Below are 22,198 nucleotides of genomic sequence, written 5' to 3'. Positions count from 1 at the left end.
GTATCAAAATAAGTGAAAAAGGAAAAATGCAAGTAGGTAGAATAAGAAACCCCTGAGTCTGAAAATACTAGATGATTCTCAGGTTAAACACAATACACACACCTATGAAAGAGTGACAGAGGAAGCATGTTTGTTGAATGTTTCTGCAATAACTGTTAACCCCAAGATCATCTTTCCAACAGAACCAACTTCAGAGACAGAAGGCAGCTTAATGGTTAAAACATCTAACATGATCATTTTCAGGATAGTAAACTTCAGCTGGACAGAAACGTGAGTTTCCTGAGGACAAACAGCATTTTTACTTAACATAAATTCCCACAAGAAAACTGGCTAATAAGGTATAAAAATGCAAAATTCAGTTTAAAATGATTGACATAATTACTTTAAAAGGCAACAAGAATCCAAATTATGAGTTCGGGACCTGCAGGAAGTAAAGAAGTTTAGGAAAATCATCTTGTACAGAGAGGAGCTAAGGGAATAATCACCAAAGTAAACAGTTATATAAGCATGTCAAAGGAGAAGAGGCTGAAGATGGAAAATTCCAGGCAGAAAGTTGGGATACAGAGAAGATATTAAAAGGAACAGAAGCCAACAAGAGATCGGGCTGAATGGAAAACAGATTAGAAGAGAGGGCAATAAGCCATTAAAAGTCAAAGCCACAGGAACATTAAGGAGGTTTGTGTCAACAATTCTTCAGCATTTTGCTTTGACTACATTGCTTGGGAATTATTAAGTCCTTCTAATAAGGCTTCCTGCACTGTTTTTGGCTGGGCAGTCACCCTGTCCTCTATGGCTTATGTCCTGTTTCTGGGGCTGGTGGGGGTGGGGGGGTGGAAATGTGCAGGATTTATATTTGTGGTTAGGACTCAGGTCTGAGAGAGTGAGAAGAAACATCAGATATGTGGTTTCCAAGGTGGTTCAAAAAGACCAGATGACTTCAGGGAACTTGATTTACTATAACCACAGGACAAGACCCTTGCCATCTCAAGGGAGCAAAGGGAAGAGCTTGGGGCTTTGTTGTTAAAAGCAAAACACTGCAGGGATGAAAACTGGGATCATAAAATTTACTATACCATCTAATACCCTCATTTTGTTGGTGAGGTTAGGACGGTATGACGATTAATTTTGTGTGTCAATTTGGCGGGCCCTGGTGCCCAGATATTTAGTCAAATGTCCTTATGGATACTTCTGGGAAGGTGGTTTTCAGATGAGAATTAGCATTTATATCAGCGGACTTTGGGTAAAACTGATTATTGTCCTTAATGTGGATGAGCCTCATGCAGTGAGAGACCATGATAGTGATCTCCACCAGATGAGGACTTCTGCCAGCTGACAGCCTTTGGACTCAACCTGCATCTTTTCCTGGGGTCTTCAGCCCACCAGCCCCCCATCAGGTTTTGAAGTCATCAAGCCTCCACAGTCACAGGAGCCATTTTCTTAAAATACGTTTCTCTATATACACACAGTACACATCCTGTCTGAGTTGTGTCTCTGGAGAACTCTGACAGATGCAGATATCAGTGCTGAGAGTGGTGCCAGAGGCACAAAATCTTATAGATGAGTTTTCTGAAGTGGTCCTGGGGTTTCTGGAATTGACGCTTAAATCTGATTAGATTCAAAGACATGAATGGCTCCATTTCCAGGAGTCAAGAGAGCACCAACAATCCATGGCATGATATGGCGATAGAGATACACAAAATACCATCACTGAACACATATAATTAAATACTCACTAGAGGAACAGATCAGCATGACCATGTAAATGTTATCTCTGAACATCTTGGTCAAATAAATAAGTATATTGAGACTGGTTGGTCGCTTTTAATTTCGCCGGACAGAATGAGGAAAGAGAAGGATGAGCTCAGGGATTCAAATTCCCAGTAAGTGCTGCATGAATGACCCAAAAGCTTCCACAACTGCCCCCAAAAGAGACCCTTCTCTCCTGCAGCCAGATTTGAGACTGATGAAAACCAAACCCAGAATCTCATCCTGCAAGTGGCTGGATTAAGATGCAAACTGAATTCCCCCAACTTCAGAGGGTGTCTGCCATTAAAATAAAGGCACTGACTGGGAAGCAACGGGATCTCGAAAACTGGAATGCAGGTGTATGAGAAGATCCTATTGAAGGTGGGATCTGAACCCCTAAATTCTGATCAATCTTCTCTGCCAGGAGAGGTAGCCCATGTGAGGAGATTAACCTTGCCTTTGCCCAAGGAAACTACCTTAATGGTCTCCTCTAATATAGTTGCCTTACAAGACACTGGTAATTCTCAACATCCACCCCAATCACCTCTCTTTGCTCCTAAACCTATAATCAGACTCTAGTCCCACAAGAACCTTACAGGTGTGGTACAAAGAGCTACTTGATTTTTTAAACTTTACATAGAAATTCAGAGAATATGTGTGGGAGCAGATATTAAGGATGTGGTATATGGTGGAAGGAAAAACATAAAACTTGAATCAGGCTAAAGTCACTGATACGAGCCCACTAAGCAGACATCTTACCCCTAACATTGCATCTAACAAGTTTGGCTGGTTGGCTCAGACATGGGTCAAAAAGTGGCCTCCAGTAAATGAACTTGAAACACCAGAACTGGTTCACTCTAGAGGAAGGGATGCAAAGACTTAGGATGACTGTAGTGTTAGAGGGGGGTCTATCATTTAAGACCTAAGATCCCACATGCCACAGGGCAGCTAAGCCTGTGTGCTGCAACTAGAGAAGTGCCCATGCACCAAAACAAAGACACAGAGCAGCCAAAGTTTAAAAAATAAATTTAAAAATGTAAAACAAGAGGCAGAGAGGAAAGATTGGGTTTCTCCAGTGAGAGAGGAAGAGACAGCAAGCCATCCTGGTTCTTGCCTTCTGTTCTTCTGTCCTTTCTAGTCCCTTTCGTCCTGTTCTTCTTACCCAGGAGACTCCCTTGTGAATCTTACTCACTTCTGGAGCTAGTTTGCAGTTCCTGTCCTCACAACTGAAAGACCCTTGACCAAGACATACAACTCTATCTGTAATGTTAAACTGCTTAGTTCATATAACTCTATTTGTAACGTTAAACTGCTTATTCAGTCTGAAAACACTGGAGACCACAGCTTCAGCTCGAACCACAAGGTCTAAAATAAAGAGCCCATTTATTCATGGTTTTGCTTAAAAAAATGAAAGAATTTATTTTTCCTTTCAAATAAAATAAAGGTCACCTCTCTGAAGTACAAAAATAAATTTGAGCTGAGGAAAATATTAATTTTTTGTATAGATATGAAAATTCTCAAGCTCTGCCAACTTTTAAAAATGGTTCTTTCCTCTAGTTTCTTTTTTTTCAATATATAATTTCATTATACAAAACACTAGTTCTCCAGTTTTCAAGATGCATAACATTCAACTAACAAATACACATATTTGGTAGATATATATGTGTACATATTACATAATCTTTAATATTACATAATCTTTAAACATGTACATAAACATCTTTAGACATCTGTATTGTCTCCAAATTTTCTCCATAGTTTACTTTTTTTGACATAATCTCGACCTTAGTGAAAAGCTGGCAAGAGAAGTACAAATAATATTCTTTCCTCAACCGTATAAGTATGTAAGTATGTAAACCACAGAATGTAAATGGGCTGCTTGATGCCTTTTCACCTCCAAATACTTTTAATGTATGATTGCTACAAACAAGGACGTTCCCCTACATACCGGCAACACAACTAATAAAACCAGGAAATTTAACACTGATCCCTTTCTACCATCTTGCCTACAGACTTCATTCATATTTCATCAATTGTCCCAAGTACCCTTACAACAAAATATGTCCTTCCAATGAAAAGATCTAATCCAGGATCACATGCTGCATTTAGTTGTCCTATCTCTTTGGTCTCCTTCAATCTAAAGGAGTTCCTTAGGCTTCCCTTGAACTTCATGGCCTTGATACTTTTGCAGGATTTCAGGCTAGTTTTTTTGTAGAATGTTCTTGAACTTGGACCTGTCAGATACTCCCTCATGATTAATATGTTTGGCAGGACATCATGGAAGGGAAGTCTCACTGTCTCCTATTAGGTGGTATGAGATTTCCACTTGTCACACGGTTGTATTCACTTTGTATACTTGGTTAAGTCTGTGTCTGCCAGGGTTCTAGTTTGTAAAGTTTTCTCTTTTTCTTTTGTATCTTATGCAGAGGTATTTAGAGACTAAATATTCTATTTTTAATCAAAACTTAACTCACTAGTTTAGCATCCACTGAAGTGTTTGGATGAATTAATTATTACTATGTGCTAAGTTCCTTCAGTCGTATCCAGCTCTTTGTGACTTCATGGATTGTAGCCTGCCAGGCTCCTCTGTCCCTGGGATTTTCCAGGCAAGAATACTGGAGTGGGTTGCCGTTTCCTTCTCCAATTATTACTATGATGGGTGCCAAAAGATAATTTCAAAAGTCTCACTATTCCTTCTACATTCATTAAGTTGGCATTCTTCTGTAAAGAAATTTACAGAAGATTTTGATTTTTTCCATTCATCTATTAATGTCTGTAAGTATGCAAGTATGAATTTATGGATTTCTACTTTATTCAATAGATACCATTGTCTCATCATTATTATCATTACTTTGATTCTCAAATTGTCCCAGATTTGGTCAGTGAGAATCACTTCAGTGTGGCTTCTATGTCCTTTTGACATTGTCTCCATCACTCTTTGAGCTTCTCCTTACTTCCTGGCACATCAAGTTCCAGGCTCAGCTTGTACAGCCTTAAAAAAATCAGTCTTTTCCCACAAATCCTTGCTTCCTATTAGATGAGAATTGTGTTTAAAAACTAAAAGCTAGGTACTTGATGTGCTTGCTCTTGGGGCATCAAGCATGCATGTCCTTTTAGTGGACACAGCCAGATAACCAGTACACACACACACACACACATTAAATTTATTTTTATATACCTCTCTGTATACTGAAAACCCTGAGTTCACAGGGACACTTCCAATGCAATCCAGAATCATGGGGTTCAGTTCTCTTTCCATATTCATAATTCTCATCTCTAACAGTAAGAAACTGGACTCCCACTGATCTCAGTATATTTCCTCATAGTATCGAGCCCCCTTTATGTAACCTGTCCCTTGTCTCCATGTAGACCCCCAGTCACACAGATCCCCTTCTTACCCAGTTCAGGCTCTGACAACTTGACTTGGGTCACCACCATCCCCCTAGAGAAACACTCTCTTTGTCCCCTCATCTGGGACTCAACGTCCCAAGCCAAGCCACCACTGCTCCCACCCTCCCACCAAGGACACCCTTCTCACCCCTTTCAGGCCCAAACCTCATGCTAAGTTGCACCCCGACTCCCATGATTACTCGGTCCCACTGAACAGCTTTTAGGTGATCCCAGAAAAAAGGAAGGAATGGAGAGAACTTCATAGTTTTTAGGTTCAGGTGGACCTGCATCATGTGATGCTACAGAAATGGGTTATTAATGAATAAGTCACAACTTTTCTTTGACCTACATTACTTATTGGGGATTTGGCCTAAAATTGGGCACGTGGGTACTAAGAGATTGAAAGCCATAAAATACTCTGTCATAAGAACGATGTCTAAATAAATCACAAGAAGTACATTTTGTACTTTTGTATTGAAATGTTAACTATTCCATTAGAAATGAAGGTCCCCAGAGAGAAATCTGTAGAAATGAGAACTGAGTACTGCCTTGGTCTCTCCTGCATTTTCTATTCCAAATGAGGACTGCTTTTTCAGACCTTAGTTGACTTGCCTAAAGGGGTTTGTCTCCTGGGAAGTCATGTTATTTATTGATTGATTGTATACCAGTGACTGTTAATGTATTTCATTAATAACGTCTGCAAGCTCACTTGTCTTTTTATTCCCTGAGGCAGCTGGTGAAAGTCTAGCCCACTTAAGAAGAAAACAAAAGGTTTTCTTAAAGGCTGCACTTATAACCAGCACTAGCAAACTGAATCTTACTATTAGTGTAATTAAATAGCTTGATATTTAAAGTTAATACCCAATCGACTCTAGCAGAGGGCTATTAAAGAAAAAAAAAAAAAAAACAGAAAGAGGCACCAATTTTGGGAATTCAGATTTTTCAGTATTTACCAACTATTTAAATACAGTATTTTCTTATCATTTTTCAAGTACCTACTATATGTACAATACTGAGCTAGGGGTGAGGTGGCAGTATTATTTTACAATAATGTTAATAGTGCAGATTTTTAAAATTATAGTGTCAATAATTATACTAAGCAGTTCACCTGTATTATCCCATTTACTTTCCACAATGATCAACCATATGATATAGACACTGTTTTTCTTATTGTTGTCCCTGGAGATTTTAAGTGACCTTCTCAGGGTCACAGAATTATATGGAAAGTCCTGCTTCCCATTCACGCCTTCATTCAAGAGTATTTACTGAGCACTTCCAACATGCCATTGCCAAACTTGGTTCTGGGGAGAGAGTGATCGACCAGACGGCATGCCATCCTGAACCTCAAACTTCAGCAGGGAGAGCAGTCAAATTAAACACATGATTGCAATAGAGGGTGACGACTGGCTGGCTGAAGAAAGGATACGATGCGTGTATACAATGAAATATTACTCAGTCATTAAAAAGAACGAAATAATGCCATTTTTCATGGATTTCATTTTCATTTTTCATTTTTCACGGATGGACCTGGAGATAATCATACTAAGTGAAGTAAGTCAGAAAGGCAATGACAAATATCATATGATATTCCTTATAGGTGGAATCTAAAAGAAATTATACAAATGAACTTATTTACAAAACAGGAACACATCCATAGACTTTGAGAACAAATTAATGGTTACCAGAGGGAAGGGTGGGATGGGGAGGGATAGACCAGGAGTTTGGAATTGACATGTACACACTGCTATATTTAAAATAGGTCACCAACAGGGACCTACTGTACAGCACAGGGAACTCTGCTCAATATTCTGTAACAACCTAAATGGAGAAAGAATTTGAAAAAAGACAGACAGATATATATATATATATATATATATATATATACACACACACACACCTGAATCACTTAGCTGTATACCTGAAATGAACACATTGTTAAATAACTATGCTGCTGCTGCTGCTGAGTCACTTCAGTCCTGTCAGACTCTGTGCAACCCCATAGACAGCAGCCCACCAGGCTCCCCTGTCCCTGGGATTCTCCAGGCAAGAACACTGGAGTGGGTTGCCATTTCCTTCTCCAAACTCCAATATAAAATAAAAATTAAAAATTAAAAAAAAAAGAATAATAGAGTGTTGGAGAGGTTCTCAGCCAGGCAGACAGAGGTCCCATGGGTACAGCAATGACGGGAGGCTTCTATGCAGGGAAAGCATCGTGTTTGTAACTGGTCACAAAATTCAATGACATTATACTTAGATACATAGTGAAAATGTAATTGTGATTTCTTCATTTGGTCTCTCACTATTATGGTCTCTCCTATGCCCCTACACACGGGTTTGCCAGGTAGCTCAGTGGTGAAGAATCCACCTGCCAATGCAGAAGATGCAGGAAGATGCAGGTTCAATCCCTGGGTCAGGATGATCCGCTGGAAGGGGAAATGGCAACAGTGTTCTTGCCTGAAAAGTCCCCTGACAGAGGAGCAGGGCGGGCTACAGTCCACGGAGTCACAAAGAATCAGACATGACTGAGTGACTGAGCAAGCATGCCTCTATCCACTGTCTCGGAGAAGTAAAGCTTAGACCCAAATCCTAAGTCCTTTGAGAAAGAATTCATTCTCTCTTGGATGAAAGCCCTCGCTCCGTCTCTGCCTTTGCTCCATTTCTCAACGGCACCCTCTTCTTCCCTCCTGAAGATGTTACTGTCTGTACAGGATGAGGGATGGCTTATAAGACCTTGTGTGGCTTATAAGACCTTGTGGAGAGGAGAAGAGGGAGGGTCCTGGGGTGTGGTGGGTCTCCAGTCTCTGGGGCCATGTGTCTTTCCCCCTGGCCTCTCATGCCACGGTCTGCATCTGGCGAACCTGTGGCCTGATCTCCTGCAGGCAGGCCTTCCTGCAGACCTTCCTGGCACATGACTCAGCCGAGGCAGACAAGGTTCTAAGGTCTGGCTGTGATTCCTATTCAGACCTGGCCTAGGTGATCTGCTCTGTGCCTCACCGCCCATCCTGAGCAAACCCCTCTAGAAACTCCCCAGCCAGATTCGAGTTATTTTTGGGTTAATGGGAACAGAGGATAAGGGTCTGGAGAACTTTGGCATGCACGAGTGCTCCCTCTACCCAATCAGTCTCCACCTCCAGGTCAGGACCACATGGTCACTGCCGTCTGGACTGGCACAGACTCTGCAGGGCCCTTCTCTGGGGCACGGAGTGATGGTGGTGGAAAGGGTGTGGATAAGGGCTCCCTTCTGCCCTCTTGTCACATTCACTTTTCGAAAGCTCATTTCGCTGTCCCACCTCCTTCTCTGCTTCACCTTTTCACAATTACCTGAGAACTGGAAAGAGTTTCCATCTTCTTTCTGTTCACTCTTAAGGGAAACCCTACGATGGATTCCTGGAATTTCCCCCTCCATATTTTAAAGAGAAGATAAAGCAATTTAGACAGACCTTCCTGGGGAGATAAACTGGGTCTTGCTATACACTCCTATTTTTTCTTATTAACCTCAGCCATCTTATTGCATTCCTTCTGAAACAAATCTTAACCTCCCCCCAGACAGAGAGATGCCTCTGGCAGATGAGTGAAGATCACATTCTTGCATAAACAAGAGAAAAGCATGTTAACCAATTTTGAAGTACTTCCTCCAGCACATATATAAGAGCCCTAACTGAGAAAGAGGGTGGGTACATTTAAGGGATTAAAAGAAGTTGACCTGGCCTGTAGGTCACAGGAAGAGGGAGTCCCTCACGAGCACCAAGGGGTAAAACAGGTGTTAATCACTAAGTGCTTACTCCGGGGCAGCCAAGAGGACCGTAAAGTCTACAGGAAACCACTGAACAGAACACTGAACAAGAGAGTGGCCGGGTCAGCTGAGCTTTCTGGCTACAGATGCAGTGTGGACAGTGATCTGGAAGGAAAGGAACGAGACTGGATGCAGGGGGTAAGTAAGGTGCAGCTGCAGGAGCCCAGGTCAGAGATGATGGCGAGGACCAGGGAGGGGTGATAAAGACATGGTCTGGGGATTTATAATAGAGAGAGAGAAACCTGTGACTCACTGTAGATGCAGGAGGTGAAAATAATGGGTGGCTCAAGAGTCAGAGATTTCTGAGATTTCTGGCTTGAGCAACAAAACTAAGACTTTTTTTAAGACAAGAAACTCTTGATATGAAACAGATTTCCAGGGATAGATGAGGTGGTGGAGTTCCATTCTGAATACTTGGAGGACTGGCAGCCATCCAAGTACAGATCTTCAATATCCAATAATGAGCATACCACACACTTTATGAGGTGAGAAATTAAAATAAAAATGTACTCTAAACCCCTTTACTCCCAGCTGTGGCCTTCGCTGAAAATCTGATTTAAACATAAAATGAGGACATTGATTTTCAGTTTGATTCGGCAGTTTGGGGTTTAGCACATCTTATTTCTTCTGCCCTTGAGAAATTTTACTCTGCATGCACCTCCATCCTCAAGTTTTAATTCATATGAAAACCTTAAACCATTTTAGGTGAGTTGAATCCATGCCCTTTTATGATGGAGAACACAGATATAAGCAGTGTTTTATATGCAAATAATAACATTTTGGTATCAGACACTAGGAACACATATCATAGGCTCTTTTCTAATTGGTGCTGACAGCAAAGTCTTTAAGTCAATTAGTATAAAACCAAAGTTCTCATTTTGTCAGCTTTCCAACTTATGACTACTTTCTAAAGATATCGTAATAAAGGCCACCTTTCTTATTATACAGGTGTATATTTTTACTCTGAACTACTCTGGTGGGTGTTCCAGAAAGTTGCTTTTCTCAGAATGACTGGTTTATCAAGGTATTTTTTTTGGAGGAGGGTGTGTGTGACTAAAGAAGATGTTTATTTACACTTGTTTTAACAATTTTCGTCAGGTCTAGCTCAGTGGGTAAAGACTGCCTACAATGCAGGATACACAAGAGATGCAGATTCTATCTCTAGGCAGGGAACATCCTCTGGAGAAGGACATGGCAACCTACTCCAGTATTCTTGCCTGGAGAATCCTGTGGACAGACGAGCCTGGTGAGCTACAGTCCATGGGGTCGCAAAGAATTGGACACAACTGAAGTGACTGAGCTCATGTATATTGTAGCCATATTTTAGAGCAAGGGAATTATAAGAGCTCAAGTTAAATACTAAGTTCTCCATTTGGGTCCATTAAGAGTGGAGCCAAAATTATTCTGAGAAGAGTCATGGCTCTGTCTATGGTGCAGTGAAGAGTGTTTTTTATTGCTGTTTTTTAGAATTTCAGGCACAAGTTCTTCTTAGTATCCTAACTCAGCCAGATTGTTCAAACGCACAGCTCCGAACTCAACTAGTGACACACGCTAGCTACATCCACTGTCAAGCTGCTCCTTGGTTTTCAAATGCTCAGCTGAGGGAAAAAAAGCACACTTGTGGTCATTTGAAAGATGTGCTATTCAGCTGTTCCTGTCTACTGCTGCTGCTGCTGCTAAATCGCTTCAGTCATGTCTGACTCTGTGGGACCCCATATACGGCAGCCCACCAGGCTCCCCCGTCCCTGGGATTCTCCAGGCAAGAACACTAGAGTGGGTTGCCATTTCCTTCTCCAATGCATGAAAGTGAAAAAATAAAGTGAAGTCACTCAGTCGTGTCTGACTCCTAGTGACCCCATGGACTGCAGCCCACCAGGCCCCTCCATCCATGGGGTTTTCCAGGCAAGAGTACTGGAGTGGGGTGCCATTGCCTTCTCTGGTTCCTGTCTAGATGCTCTGAAGTTCATTCCTAGGAGAAGCCAGATCACTAGAGACCCACATACTTGGATATTAAAACAATTCATTTCTAAAGTGACTTGATTACTTTCCCTAAGCTTCATTTCCCAGTATTCAAAGTGAAGGAAGATTCACTCATTCACTCAACGATTACTCACTGAACTACTCTTCGCAAAGTTTTAAGTCCACAAAATAGAAGACATAGTTCCACTTCTTAATGACCCTGACTATCTACTAATATGTGCTTAAGTATCTTTACCTACATATAAAGGCCAAAAGACCGTTATCATCCTATATGATAAGCACAGAAATACAGAAATATACAGAGGAGAGATACCTTCCCCAGCTTGAGTTCAGGAAGGGGAGGATGACAACGATACAGACACGTCCCAGAATAATGTCACCCACTCTCTCTGGTGTCACGTGTTACTGGGGATCCCATGAGAAGAGGGGGAGAGAGCTCTGTCATGACTGGAAGAGGAGGAGCACAGGTGTCAGCTATGGTGCCCCTGGCTCCAACACAGACACTCTCAACTGGCTCAGTCAGCGTGGAAACGTATTATCTCATGTGACAAAAGCTCCAGAAGCAGAGAAGGTTCAGAGCTGATTTAGCTGCTGGACTGTGTCACCAAGGACCCTCCTCCTTCCCACCTCTCAGGGGTTGGGATGGAACATCTCAGGATAGAACCAGGTGGTTGCAGGCATCGCAGTAAAACACAGAAGGTCCCAAGGAAGAAAGAGACCATCTTGACTTCAGCTTCTTTTCCCTTCTTAGAAGGGAAAACACCCCAGAGACATTTGAAGATTTTCTCTCCTGTCTCAAAACCCTGGCTTTGGGCACCTGCCCATCAGTAAAGCAATCAACAGAAAGGGCTGTGCGCTACCACTTAGACTCAGTGTCATCAGTTGGAGCCCGTCTGTTTTAGAGAATCGACCACACACTGCTCCAGGGGCGTTACAGACACACGCTGGCTGACTTGAAAGAACTCATCCTTTCTTCTATGAATCTTTCATTTGCCAAAGTTTTAAAAATTTCTGCAACTTTCTTACCTCAATTAGATAGTTTTTTTTCTCTCTCTACTGTCAATGCCTTGAAAGTAAGGCTGATGGAAACTGATCAAATCATACTACTCATTTTGCAGCTCAAATTCATGCACTTCAAACAAAATTTACCAAAATCTACGAGTTTAACTCCGCCTTCGGTGGTTAACAGGATGTTATTTCCTTTTATATCACGGTGGATAGTTTTGTTGTTATGCAGATGCTGAAGTCCCTGGCAGTGGAAAATAAATATGGTGACTTTTGAAGGAAATACCAAATAAAAACACATTTTATTTCAGGAGAATGCATTTATACAAATCAATAGTGAACACATGTTAAAATTAACACTCAAACCTTTGTAAATGTTTCACATTGAGTTAGTTAAATCAAAGTATATCTTGTCCACTTTGGACTGAAAAAATTTTTGCAAAATCAGGGCATACTCCTAGCCTTTATGAAATATTTTATTTAGAATGTGCTAATCTCATTAGAAGAAAAATTCTAAATACTTATTCTAAATAATGGCTGTTAAAAATAAATAAATAATGGCAAATAAAAACCTATTAGTAAAAATATACAGTATCTACCTTCTTCATCATTGATTTCAGAACTATACCTAGGAGATCAAAACTCAGGATTCTGTAGACACAAGGAGGGTAGATTTTTTAGTAGAAAAGAGGAATTAGCTATGCTAAATATTTCAGATTTTGCATCTTACTCTTGCATCAATAAATACTAATGAAGTGTTTTTTCTAAAAATAGGATACACATTTTTTATTTAACTAGAACTGCCTCATAATTAATGCACGAATAATTTAAACTGCCTTACCAACAGTGCTTCACGTAAAATATAGGCAATTATGGGCTCACTCATTCTTTTGCCCTCCTTCAGAAATCCTTTCACAAGATCTGTCACTGATCCTCCATTGCACAGCTACAAAAGAATATTTCAGAAAAAGAATATTTTTAGAAATTAAAATGGATGTGACATTTTAAGTACTTGCTATAAAAGGTTTTCTCAAAACATTTAAAAAACCTGTTCCAATTTTTTGTTTCAAATGATTATTCCCATCATTGTTAAGATTTTATAAATGAACATATAAAATTGTACTAGTATACAATCGATTATTGGAACACAGTTTCCATACGAATTAATTTTAGAAGAGAATCTGGAGAAGCACTGGGCTCGACTTTTAAATTCAAGGATAAGAATTATGATTCTACAAATTAGTTTCAAATTTTAGGACCTAGAGCTCTTAAAAGTACTCTTGATTCCTGATGCTGTTGTTGTTCAATCGCTTAGTCATGTCTGACTCTTTGCGACCCCATGGACTGCAGCACATCAGGCTTCCCTGTCCTTCACCATCTCCCAGAGTTTGCTCAGTCTCATGTCCATTGAGTCAATGATGCCATCCAACCATCCCATCCTCTGTTGCCCCCTTCTCCTATCCTCAATCTTTCCCAGCATCAGGGTCTTTTCCAACGAGTCAGCTCTTCACAGTATGAAAAGGCAAAAAGACATGATTCCTGATAGTTTAATTAATAGTACAGTATGACCTCAGTCCATGGCTATATACTGCTTCATTTGTGCATTAACTTGAAAACATACTTCCTCTGGTAAAATCTCAGAGTGCACTGAAATAAGGATTACAAACAGTATTTTAGAAAACTATTTTAAACATCACGTTTCCTAACTTTCTCCCTTTGCATCTCCCAAGAGCAGAGGATGCTAAAAAGAAAAACGAGAGGGAAGAACATGGTAAGGGAATTTTTCACATCCGGATTTCTTCCAAGATAGGTAACATGAAGTCCCACAGCAAACATTACTAGGAGCTACATGTGGCTTAGATGTTAAAGAATCCTCTTGCCAATGCAGGAGACACGGGTTCGATTCCAGAGTCGGGAAGTTCCCATGAAGAAGGAAATGGCAACCTACTCTACTCTTGACTGGAGAATTCGATGGACAGAGAAGCCTGGCGGGCTACAGTCCATGGGGTCACAAAGAGTCAGACACGACTGAGCAACTGAGCGCAAGCACGAGCCTATTTGCAGAGGAGAGAAACACTGACATCAACAGTGGAACATGAGTAGGACATAACTAGCTAAAAGGCCCCAGCAAAGCTTTGACCCCAGGAACACCTGGTCCCTTAACCTGGGATCCTTCAGTCTTTGCTGTCAGCTCTCTCTCCCCGCAGGGCTCCTTGCTCTTACCCTGACCTCTGGGGTCTCCTCTGTCACCTCAGTGCCTGAGAACTAAGAGTTGTCATTTCCTCGACTCTACTGACCTAAATGGAGTAGAGAAAGGTGAAAGGAAATGCGTTCATAGCATCCTTGTCTGAAATACTGAACATATTTTCTCTCAAACTTTCTTCTAACATGGTAATTAGATTTTATTGGATGCCTGGACACTTCTGATACATTATGAATTATTTAACAGTTGTATTGAGCACAGACTTTGCGTTAGCACGTTCCTAACCCATTTACATGCATTATCCATATGTCTCACCACTCTGTAAAGTAGGTATTATTATCATCTCCATACTAAAGATGGGGAAAGTGAGGCACAAAATAGTAAGGTAACTCAGGAAAGATCACATTGTAGTGACAGAGCTAAGACAGGAACTTGGACAGCCTGACTTTAGAGTCCAGCCTTACATTTAATCATGATATATCATGATCCCCCAACAGGTTGTCTGGGCTGACAGGTCAATCTAGACATCATGTGTGATATCAAAGTTGCTTTTTTTTTTTAAGATTTTTTTGATGCAGACCATTGTTAAAGTCTTTATTGAATTTGTTACAATGCTGCTTCTGCTTTACGTTTTGCTTTTTTGGCCACAAGACATGTGGGATCATAGCTCCTCCACCAGGAAGTGAATCTACAACCCCTGCATTGAACAGTGAAGTCTTAACCATTGGACCTTCAGGGAAGCCCTCTTTTATAATATTGTCTCTATAAGTGTATTTAAAATCTAAACACGAACTCACAAATGAGCATTTAGATGCAACTCCATTTATAACTGGTGTCTTTTTACATTAAACAAAACTTTCATCTTCTCCAGGAGCAGGGGCAGACCCGGCATTCCAAAAGGGACATTTTCTTCTGCAGGAAAGGGAACACCTTTTAACGGGATAAGCAGAAGAGTATTCTGGCAGCAGAATACAGGGTCATGCTGCCTCCAGTGTGGCCCAGCATGATGGGGTCACAAAATTATTCAAAACTGAGGGAAATGAAATTCAGAGCCCTTAAATTGCAAAGCACTTATTTAAAGGAACTAAGTTTTAGGGCCACTTTTTAAATTTTCAAAACTCATTGCAGAGCATGTGTGAGGGCTGGGGACATATGAGAAAACTCTATACCTCCCTCTCAATACTTCTGTGATGCTAATAAAACTACTCTGAAAAATAAAGTCTTTAAAATATCTGTAAAATGTACAGTGCAAAGAATTAACCCTAATGTAAACAATGGACTTTAGTTAATAATGCATGCATATTAATCACTTCAGTTGTGTCCGACTGTTTGTGACCCCATGAACTGTAGCCCGCCAGGCTCCGCTGTCCATGGAATCTCCAGGCAAGAACACTGGGGTGGGTTGCCATGTTCTTCTCCAGGGCACCTTCCCTACCCAGGGATTGAACCCAAGTCTTCTGCATTGCAGGCAGATTCTTTATTTTCTGAGCCACCAGGGAAGCCCTCAGTTAACAATAATGTGTCATTACTGTCTCACCAACCATAACAGATGTACCATACCAATGCAAGATGTTAATAACAAAGAAAACTTGGGCGGGAGGACATGGGAACTCTCTAAACTTACCACTCAATTTTTCCACAAACCTGAACCTGTTTAAAAAATAAAATCTATTAATTTTTAAAATCTAGCTGCCAACATCAAGTATATTCAAAAAGGTCCTCAACTAATAATGAAGGGGCATGCAAAATTAATCCAAGTTATGACAGATGCCCCATAGTGTTAGCTTCAGTTCAATTCAGTTCAGTCACTCAGTCGTGTCTGACTCTTTGCGACCCCATGAATTGCAGCACGTCAGGCCTCCCTGTCCATCACCAACTCCCAGAGTTCACTCAAACTCACGTCCATTGAGTTGGTGATGCCATCCAGCCACCTCATCCTCTGTCCTCCCCTTCTCCTCCTGCCCCCAATCCCTCCCAGCATCAGTCATTTCCAATGAGTCAACTCTTCACATGAGGTGGCCAAAGTACTGGAGTTTCAGCTTTAGCATCAGTCCTTCCAATGAACACCCAGGACTGATCTCCTTTAGAATGGACTGGTTGAATCTCCTTGCAGTCCAAGGGACTCTCAAGAGTCTTCTCTAACACCACAGTTCAAAAGCATCCATTCTTTGGCACTCAGCTTTCTTCACAGTCCAACTCTCACATCCATACATGACCACAGGAAAAACCATAGCCTTGACTAGACAGACCTTTGTTGGCAAAGTAATGTCTCTGCTTTCGAATATGCTATCTAGGTTGGTCATAACTTTCCTTCCAAGGAGTAAGTGTCTTTTAATTTCATGGCTGCAATCACCATCTGCAGTGATTTTGGAACCCCAAAAAATAAAGCTTAGAAACCACTAATAATTATTCTACTATCTGACTGCTACTTAAGCAGGAACTGTGGTTTAATTTTTCAGAATGGAAAAGGATCTTTTGAATTAAACTTCAAGAAAAGTCAAGTTAAGGGTTCTTCTTTCTTACTGTTGTGTTAAAATTATGCCATCCTTCTGCTTCTTCCCGTGAGAAATAACCACTATCCTAAATTTTGTGTTTATCATTCCTGTCTTTAAAACTTCTTTCTTCATTATAAATACATTTCTTCTAAAATACATGGTTCAGTTTTGCTTTGCTTTGTGCTTTATAAAAATAGTATCCTACCTGGATTTGCTTTTTTCTTTAACCAATAATATACTTCTAAAGTTCATTCATTTTGATTGATGAAGCTGTCACTAATATTTACTGTTATATAAAATGCCATTTTATAAATATAAAAAATATATGTTAAAATGAAAAGAGAAAAGGAGAAGACAAATACAACAAACATGGAATTTATTAAACAGACCACAGGGACCAAATGTCAATAAGCCACAAGTTAATTTGGGGCTGATCTTTTTCTAAAAATGCTCAAGATAACACCATGAATTTTCTAAATCCTCATTCAAAATTTCAAATATCATCTTTAATGAAATCTACTTTTGTTCGACTAGCATAAAATGCCTTTCACGTATGAAGACAAATTTTTAAAAAATTAACTGAAGTATGTTTGTTTTTAAATGAATGTGAAGGATTAAAATATATTAAAGGAAATGAAAATGTTCTTAAATTAAGCGATAGATCACAAAAATTGAAAATGACCATATGTTTCCACTAAAAAAGAACTGCATCCGGGGAAATGAATTGTGTCATATTAACCCTATGCAATTCTTAAATCACCAAGACAGACTAAAAAGAGATTTGTAGCAGGAGACCGAAAAACCCCTAAGTGTCGCTTCATAACACAGTGCTATAATAGGGCCTTCATGTTCTCTCATCAAACAAAATTGAAGTATAATTTTCTTAAACCAGAGCTACACTAATGAAAGAACAGAGCAGCCCTAAAAGTGAATTCTCTACTCAGGCTGTAGTCAAACATTAAAGAAAAAAAAACTAAATCTCTAAACAGATCGTTACAACTCACTTCCAAAGACAGCTTTTATAAGCTTTCACGGTGCATTCTGTCTTTACTATGTAAGGACAGGATATGAGATTTTTACTCAAATTTCTGGAAAAGGACTACTGATTTCTGCAGTTGGCATTTCTGACTTCTGCTGTTTTTCATTGCTTTTTGTTTATATTGAATGCTCTAAGACCCTCACTTAGTCTGACCACATCCCATGTGAGACCACAAAAGCTGAAACTCATTTTCTGACACTCATCTAGGTTTTACTCTGCTCATTTTATAAAAGTGTTTGATTCTTTTTATAGAAACCAATTTTTAGCAAATGCCTACAAGTGACACTTTTGGATCATAAGGTAACCACAGATGTAATAAGATATTAGCTGTGTTGCCTGCAGAGTGACTGCACCATTTCACACTGCCTAAATAATCTAAAAAAGTTCAGTTTGCTTCACAACCTCACCAACACTGGGAAGTATCAGTCTTTTAAATGTTAGTCATTTTAGTGAGTGTATACTAGTAGTTTCATTGTGGTTTTAATCTGAATTGCCTTCTCCTTTCCTTTTTTCATTTTAACCTAACTCTTCTTGAAGTTTCATTCGAGAACACTATTATAATAGCTATTTTAAAGTCTTTATCTGCTAATTCCATTATCCTGATTATTTCTGGGTCTGTTTCATTTGACTGATTCTTCTTCTGACAATGGGTTACCTTTTCTTGCTTTTTTACATATTTATTAATTTTTATTAAATGATGGCCATAACTAATTTCACATTTAAATGTTCAGATTTTGCTGTCTTCTCTTAATGAATGCTGAATTTTGTTCTGATAGGCAGTTCATCTGCTTGTGGACTGACATGAACATTTCAAGCCCTGTTTTTGAATTTTTATAGGAGGCCAAGGGTAGTTCTTATTCTAGGGTGAGTCTAACCCTTCCTTTAACGCATAACCTGTCAGCAGGGTCTCTACTAAGCGTCTTAAATGTTCAACAAAGATTACTCAATTTGACTGGTCAGAACTCAAGTATCTCTCCAGCTTGCACAAACTCCCAGTAGTTGTTCAGATTACTGCTTTTCAGTAATTCTTACCCTTATTATTGTTCGTTGCCCAACTGCCTAGAATCTTGCCCTATCCATCTCCAGCTTGGTTTCCAGTCAAAGACTCAAGGGAACCCCTATGTAGATTTCTGGAGTATTTTTCCTGCTTAACTCTCTCTTTGAAAATTCCAGTCACTTTTGTCTTAACAGTCTTTTCAGTTCAGCAAGATTGCTGTGATCTCCTTGGGAACGTCCTTCTTATCCTCGTGGTCTGGAAGCTGTTTCCAAGAATAAAGATGCAATGATTGTAGTGTTCCTCCAATTTCCTTTTCTCAATGTCACAAGCCTAAGCTGTCTCTTTCACAGTGTTGGAAAACTGTTATGTTTTTAAAAATATATTCTATGTAGTGTTTTAGGTATTTACAGTACAACTGCGCTATGCGACACAATTTACTGTCATAGCCAGAAGCAGAAGTCCCAGACTATTTCTAATGCACCCTGAAATCCAAGGACCTCTGGCAGGGTTTTCCAAACTTTCTTTTGATAAGAATCACCTTAGGACTTGTTTTAAAAATAAGTTTCTGAGCCCTCATTCTTGGAGTTTCTGCTTCCGTGGGTTTGAGATGGGCCTGAGTCTTTCCAGAGTGTCTGGGATGTATATTAAAGAACAAAGGTACTAACAGGATCCTCGGTTTGTTTCTTTTTTTTTCAGGTGGAAGCTTAAGTGTTACCCACTCATCTAGGCCTTCTTTGACTTCTCTCTTCACAAAAGGTCTTTTTCATTCTTTATTAGCACTCCACTTCTATTCTTCATAGTATCAGTGCTACTGCTGCTTAGTCACTGTAATCGTGTCCAACTCTGTGCAACCCTATGAACTGTATGTAGCTGACCAGGCTCCTCTGTCCATGGGATTCTCCAGGCAAGAGTACTGGAGTGGGTTGCCATGCCCTCCTTCAGAAGATCTTCCCAATCCAGGAATCAAACCTGGATCTCCTGCACTGCAGGCAGATTCTTTACCACTGAGCCACCAGGGAAGCCCACAGTATCAGAAACAATGTATAATTATTTAATTAATTTGTCTATTAAGTTTTAAATTGTCTTTCTGCACTATTAGACTCTCTAAGCACCAGGATGACAGCTGGTCTCATTCTCTACTGAATACCCAGAACCTCCCAAAATGCTTGGCCCAAAGTAAGAGATATTTATGGAATTAGTAAGTGACTGGGTGAATATACTTTAGTCCTGGACACTTATGCATGTACACACACATAATGACAGAAGGCCATCTTTTTACATGAAATGGAAGGTGCCTCTTCAAATGTGAAATGTGTGACTCAATATCAATAAAATACATATACTGATGTAGCAAATTCTGCATTCCAATGAAAGACTGATACAATATTAATAAGAGTGATACTATCACCTAATAATGTTTCCTAATGTGTAATACTGTAATATGTACAATTTTCACATTACTTTTCTAACTTGTAAACTAGAAATAGTATGTTTAAGCTATTACAGACACACATTCTAATTGACTCACTGAAGTATGCATTTTGATGTATTTTGGTAATTGTGTACAATCCTGTAACCACTAAATCAAGATATAAAACAGCATCCCTCATCCTAAAGCATTTCAAAATTCTTGGGAAAACACCATCAAACATTGGGAATGTGAGCAACAAGATATCTTTGATAAGCAAGAAAATGTAGAAGAAATCTTTCAATTTGCCTGGTCAAAATACGGGCTTCCCTGGTGGCTCAGCAGTGAAGAATCTGTCTGCAATACAGGAGCTACAGGAGACATAGGTTTGATCCCTGGGTTGGGAAGACCCCCTCGAGGAGGGCATGGCAACCTACTCAAGTATTCTTGCCTGGAGAATCCTATGGACAGAGGAGCCTGGTGGGCTACAATCTATGAGGTTGCAAAGAGTTGGACACAACTGAAGCGACTTAGCACACACAGTCAAAATATATGATTTACCAAATGGCAAAACATGTCACATTTTTCCCTCTGTGGTTAATATTATAAACTTGCACTCCTATTCAGAGAGCAGATGCATTTGCAAGCACCGAAGTACTATTAGGGAAAAAAGATATACCAGCATTATACATGTTTTTATGTATTTTTAGGGTTATAAGAATATAAAGGAGTACATGTATACTGTTTTTCCATCCTGCCCTTTAAACAAAAAAATGAGACGACTCTAGGTAATTGTCTGTCTTGTTCTGTGGTGAGTACACCAAATAACAGCCTTTTATATGAGAGCTGGGAATGGTTGTCCCAGCCCTAAGAGCATGAAAAGAATCGGCATTCGTCTACTCCACTGCCACTGTGCACAGCTAATGAAAGGAAGGACCGGTGCTGTGCCATCAGAGTGGTTCAGAAGCCCAGCTTTGCAGCCCTGTCCTGCTTCCCTGCCCCCTCCCACATACACAAGCCTGCAGGGGTTCCCTGTCCTCTTCCATGTACATGTTATCTCCCAGCCAGCAACATTACAGAGTTAATAGCTGAGCAAACAGAAACCATTCATTCATTCTAACTCATTTTCTTTCTGTCATCCTATAGTTTCCTTTTCTTATGATGGATCTTATCTTACTTATTAGATATAAGTATAAATGCAGAATAACTAATAATGCACCAAAGTTAGTATTCAGGTCCATGAAAATCACTTTCGTTACCAGAAATGTGGATTTGTGAGGCTTTAGGACTATTTACTGAACTTTTGTGCTTCCAAATGCTACCTGTAATTTCCAGCCTTTGATCTCTTGAAAAGGATATAATTTCAAAGAGAAAATTTGCTATAATTAGAAAGCAAAGAGAGAAAGCAGTGTCATTATTAAGAATGAACAAATCAGGACTAATTCAGATAAATAATAGAATTCAGCCTGCACTACTGCCATGAAAGGAGCAATTACAGCTAAGACTGGATTATGAAGGGAAAGACCTTTTAACAAAAAGATGTCCTAACTCTGGATTTTGGTTCCGTAATAGCTGAGGATACACTAGACAAATAGATGTTGAGACAGAAGATTATATTCCTTGTGTACTTAAGGTGTTGCTTTTCATCCAACTAAGAAGGGGGAAATTATAGTTAAATCTCAATTTTGCCCTCTGTGCTCATCTGCAGTAGATGCCTAGTACCAGACCAACTTAACTCAATTTCAACCCTGTTTTTTCATCTCATCTCCTGGTTTGGTGGTAAGGATATGCAGAAATGAACCACCTCCCACCTCCCAAGGTCCCCCTCCATCCTGCTCCTGACCCTCCATGGTAGACACTGGGAGTGAAAAGGAACACTAAGCAAAAGCAAAATCTACAGGGACTTCCCTGTTGGACCAGTGGCTAAGACTCAGAGCTCCCAAGGGAGGGGCCCTGGGTTTGATCCTTGGTCAGGGAATTCCAAATGCCCCAACTAAAGATCCTGAGTACCACCACTAAGAACCAACAAAGCCAAATACATAGATAAATATATAACTTTTTAAATTTAAAAAAGAGGTGTCTGTATTTTACAAAGCAAGTCAGTCAAGAGATATGTAATAGCAATAAGCAAAAAATTAATAT

At 39.9% G+C, this 22,198-nt stretch overlaps 1 protein-coding gene across 6 annotated transcripts in view; it reads right to left on the bottom strand.

The window, feature by feature from the left end:
- Positions 1-22,198, bottom strand: part of MYO3A (myosin IIIA) — a 169,853-nt gene that overhangs the window by 124,896 nt on the left and 22,759 nt on the right. For all 6 annotated transcript variants that reach the window (XM_059892921.1, XM_059892920.1, XM_059892919.1 and 3 more), the window contains exons 5-6: positions 12,756-12,860; positions 12,059-12,158 (exon numbers count right to left, since the gene is read on the bottom strand). In XM_059892921.1, coding sequence (XP_059748904.1) covers positions 12,059-12,158; positions 12,756-12,860 — 205 coding nt within the window. The remainder of the gene's footprint in view (positions 1-12,058; positions 12,159-12,755; positions 12,861-22,198) is intronic.

This window comes from Bos taurus, chromosome 13, assembly GCF_002263795.3.
Source record: "Bos taurus isolate L1 Dominette 01449 registration number 42190680 breed Hereford chromosome 13, ARS-UCD2.0, whole genome shotgun sequence".
NCBI classification, from domain to species: domain Eukaryota; kingdom Metazoa; phylum Chordata; class Mammalia; order Artiodactyla; family Bovidae; genus Bos; species Bos taurus.
The sequence above is the reverse complement of the archived record's forward strand: the minus strand, read 5'-3'. Positions and strand labels throughout refer to the sequence as shown.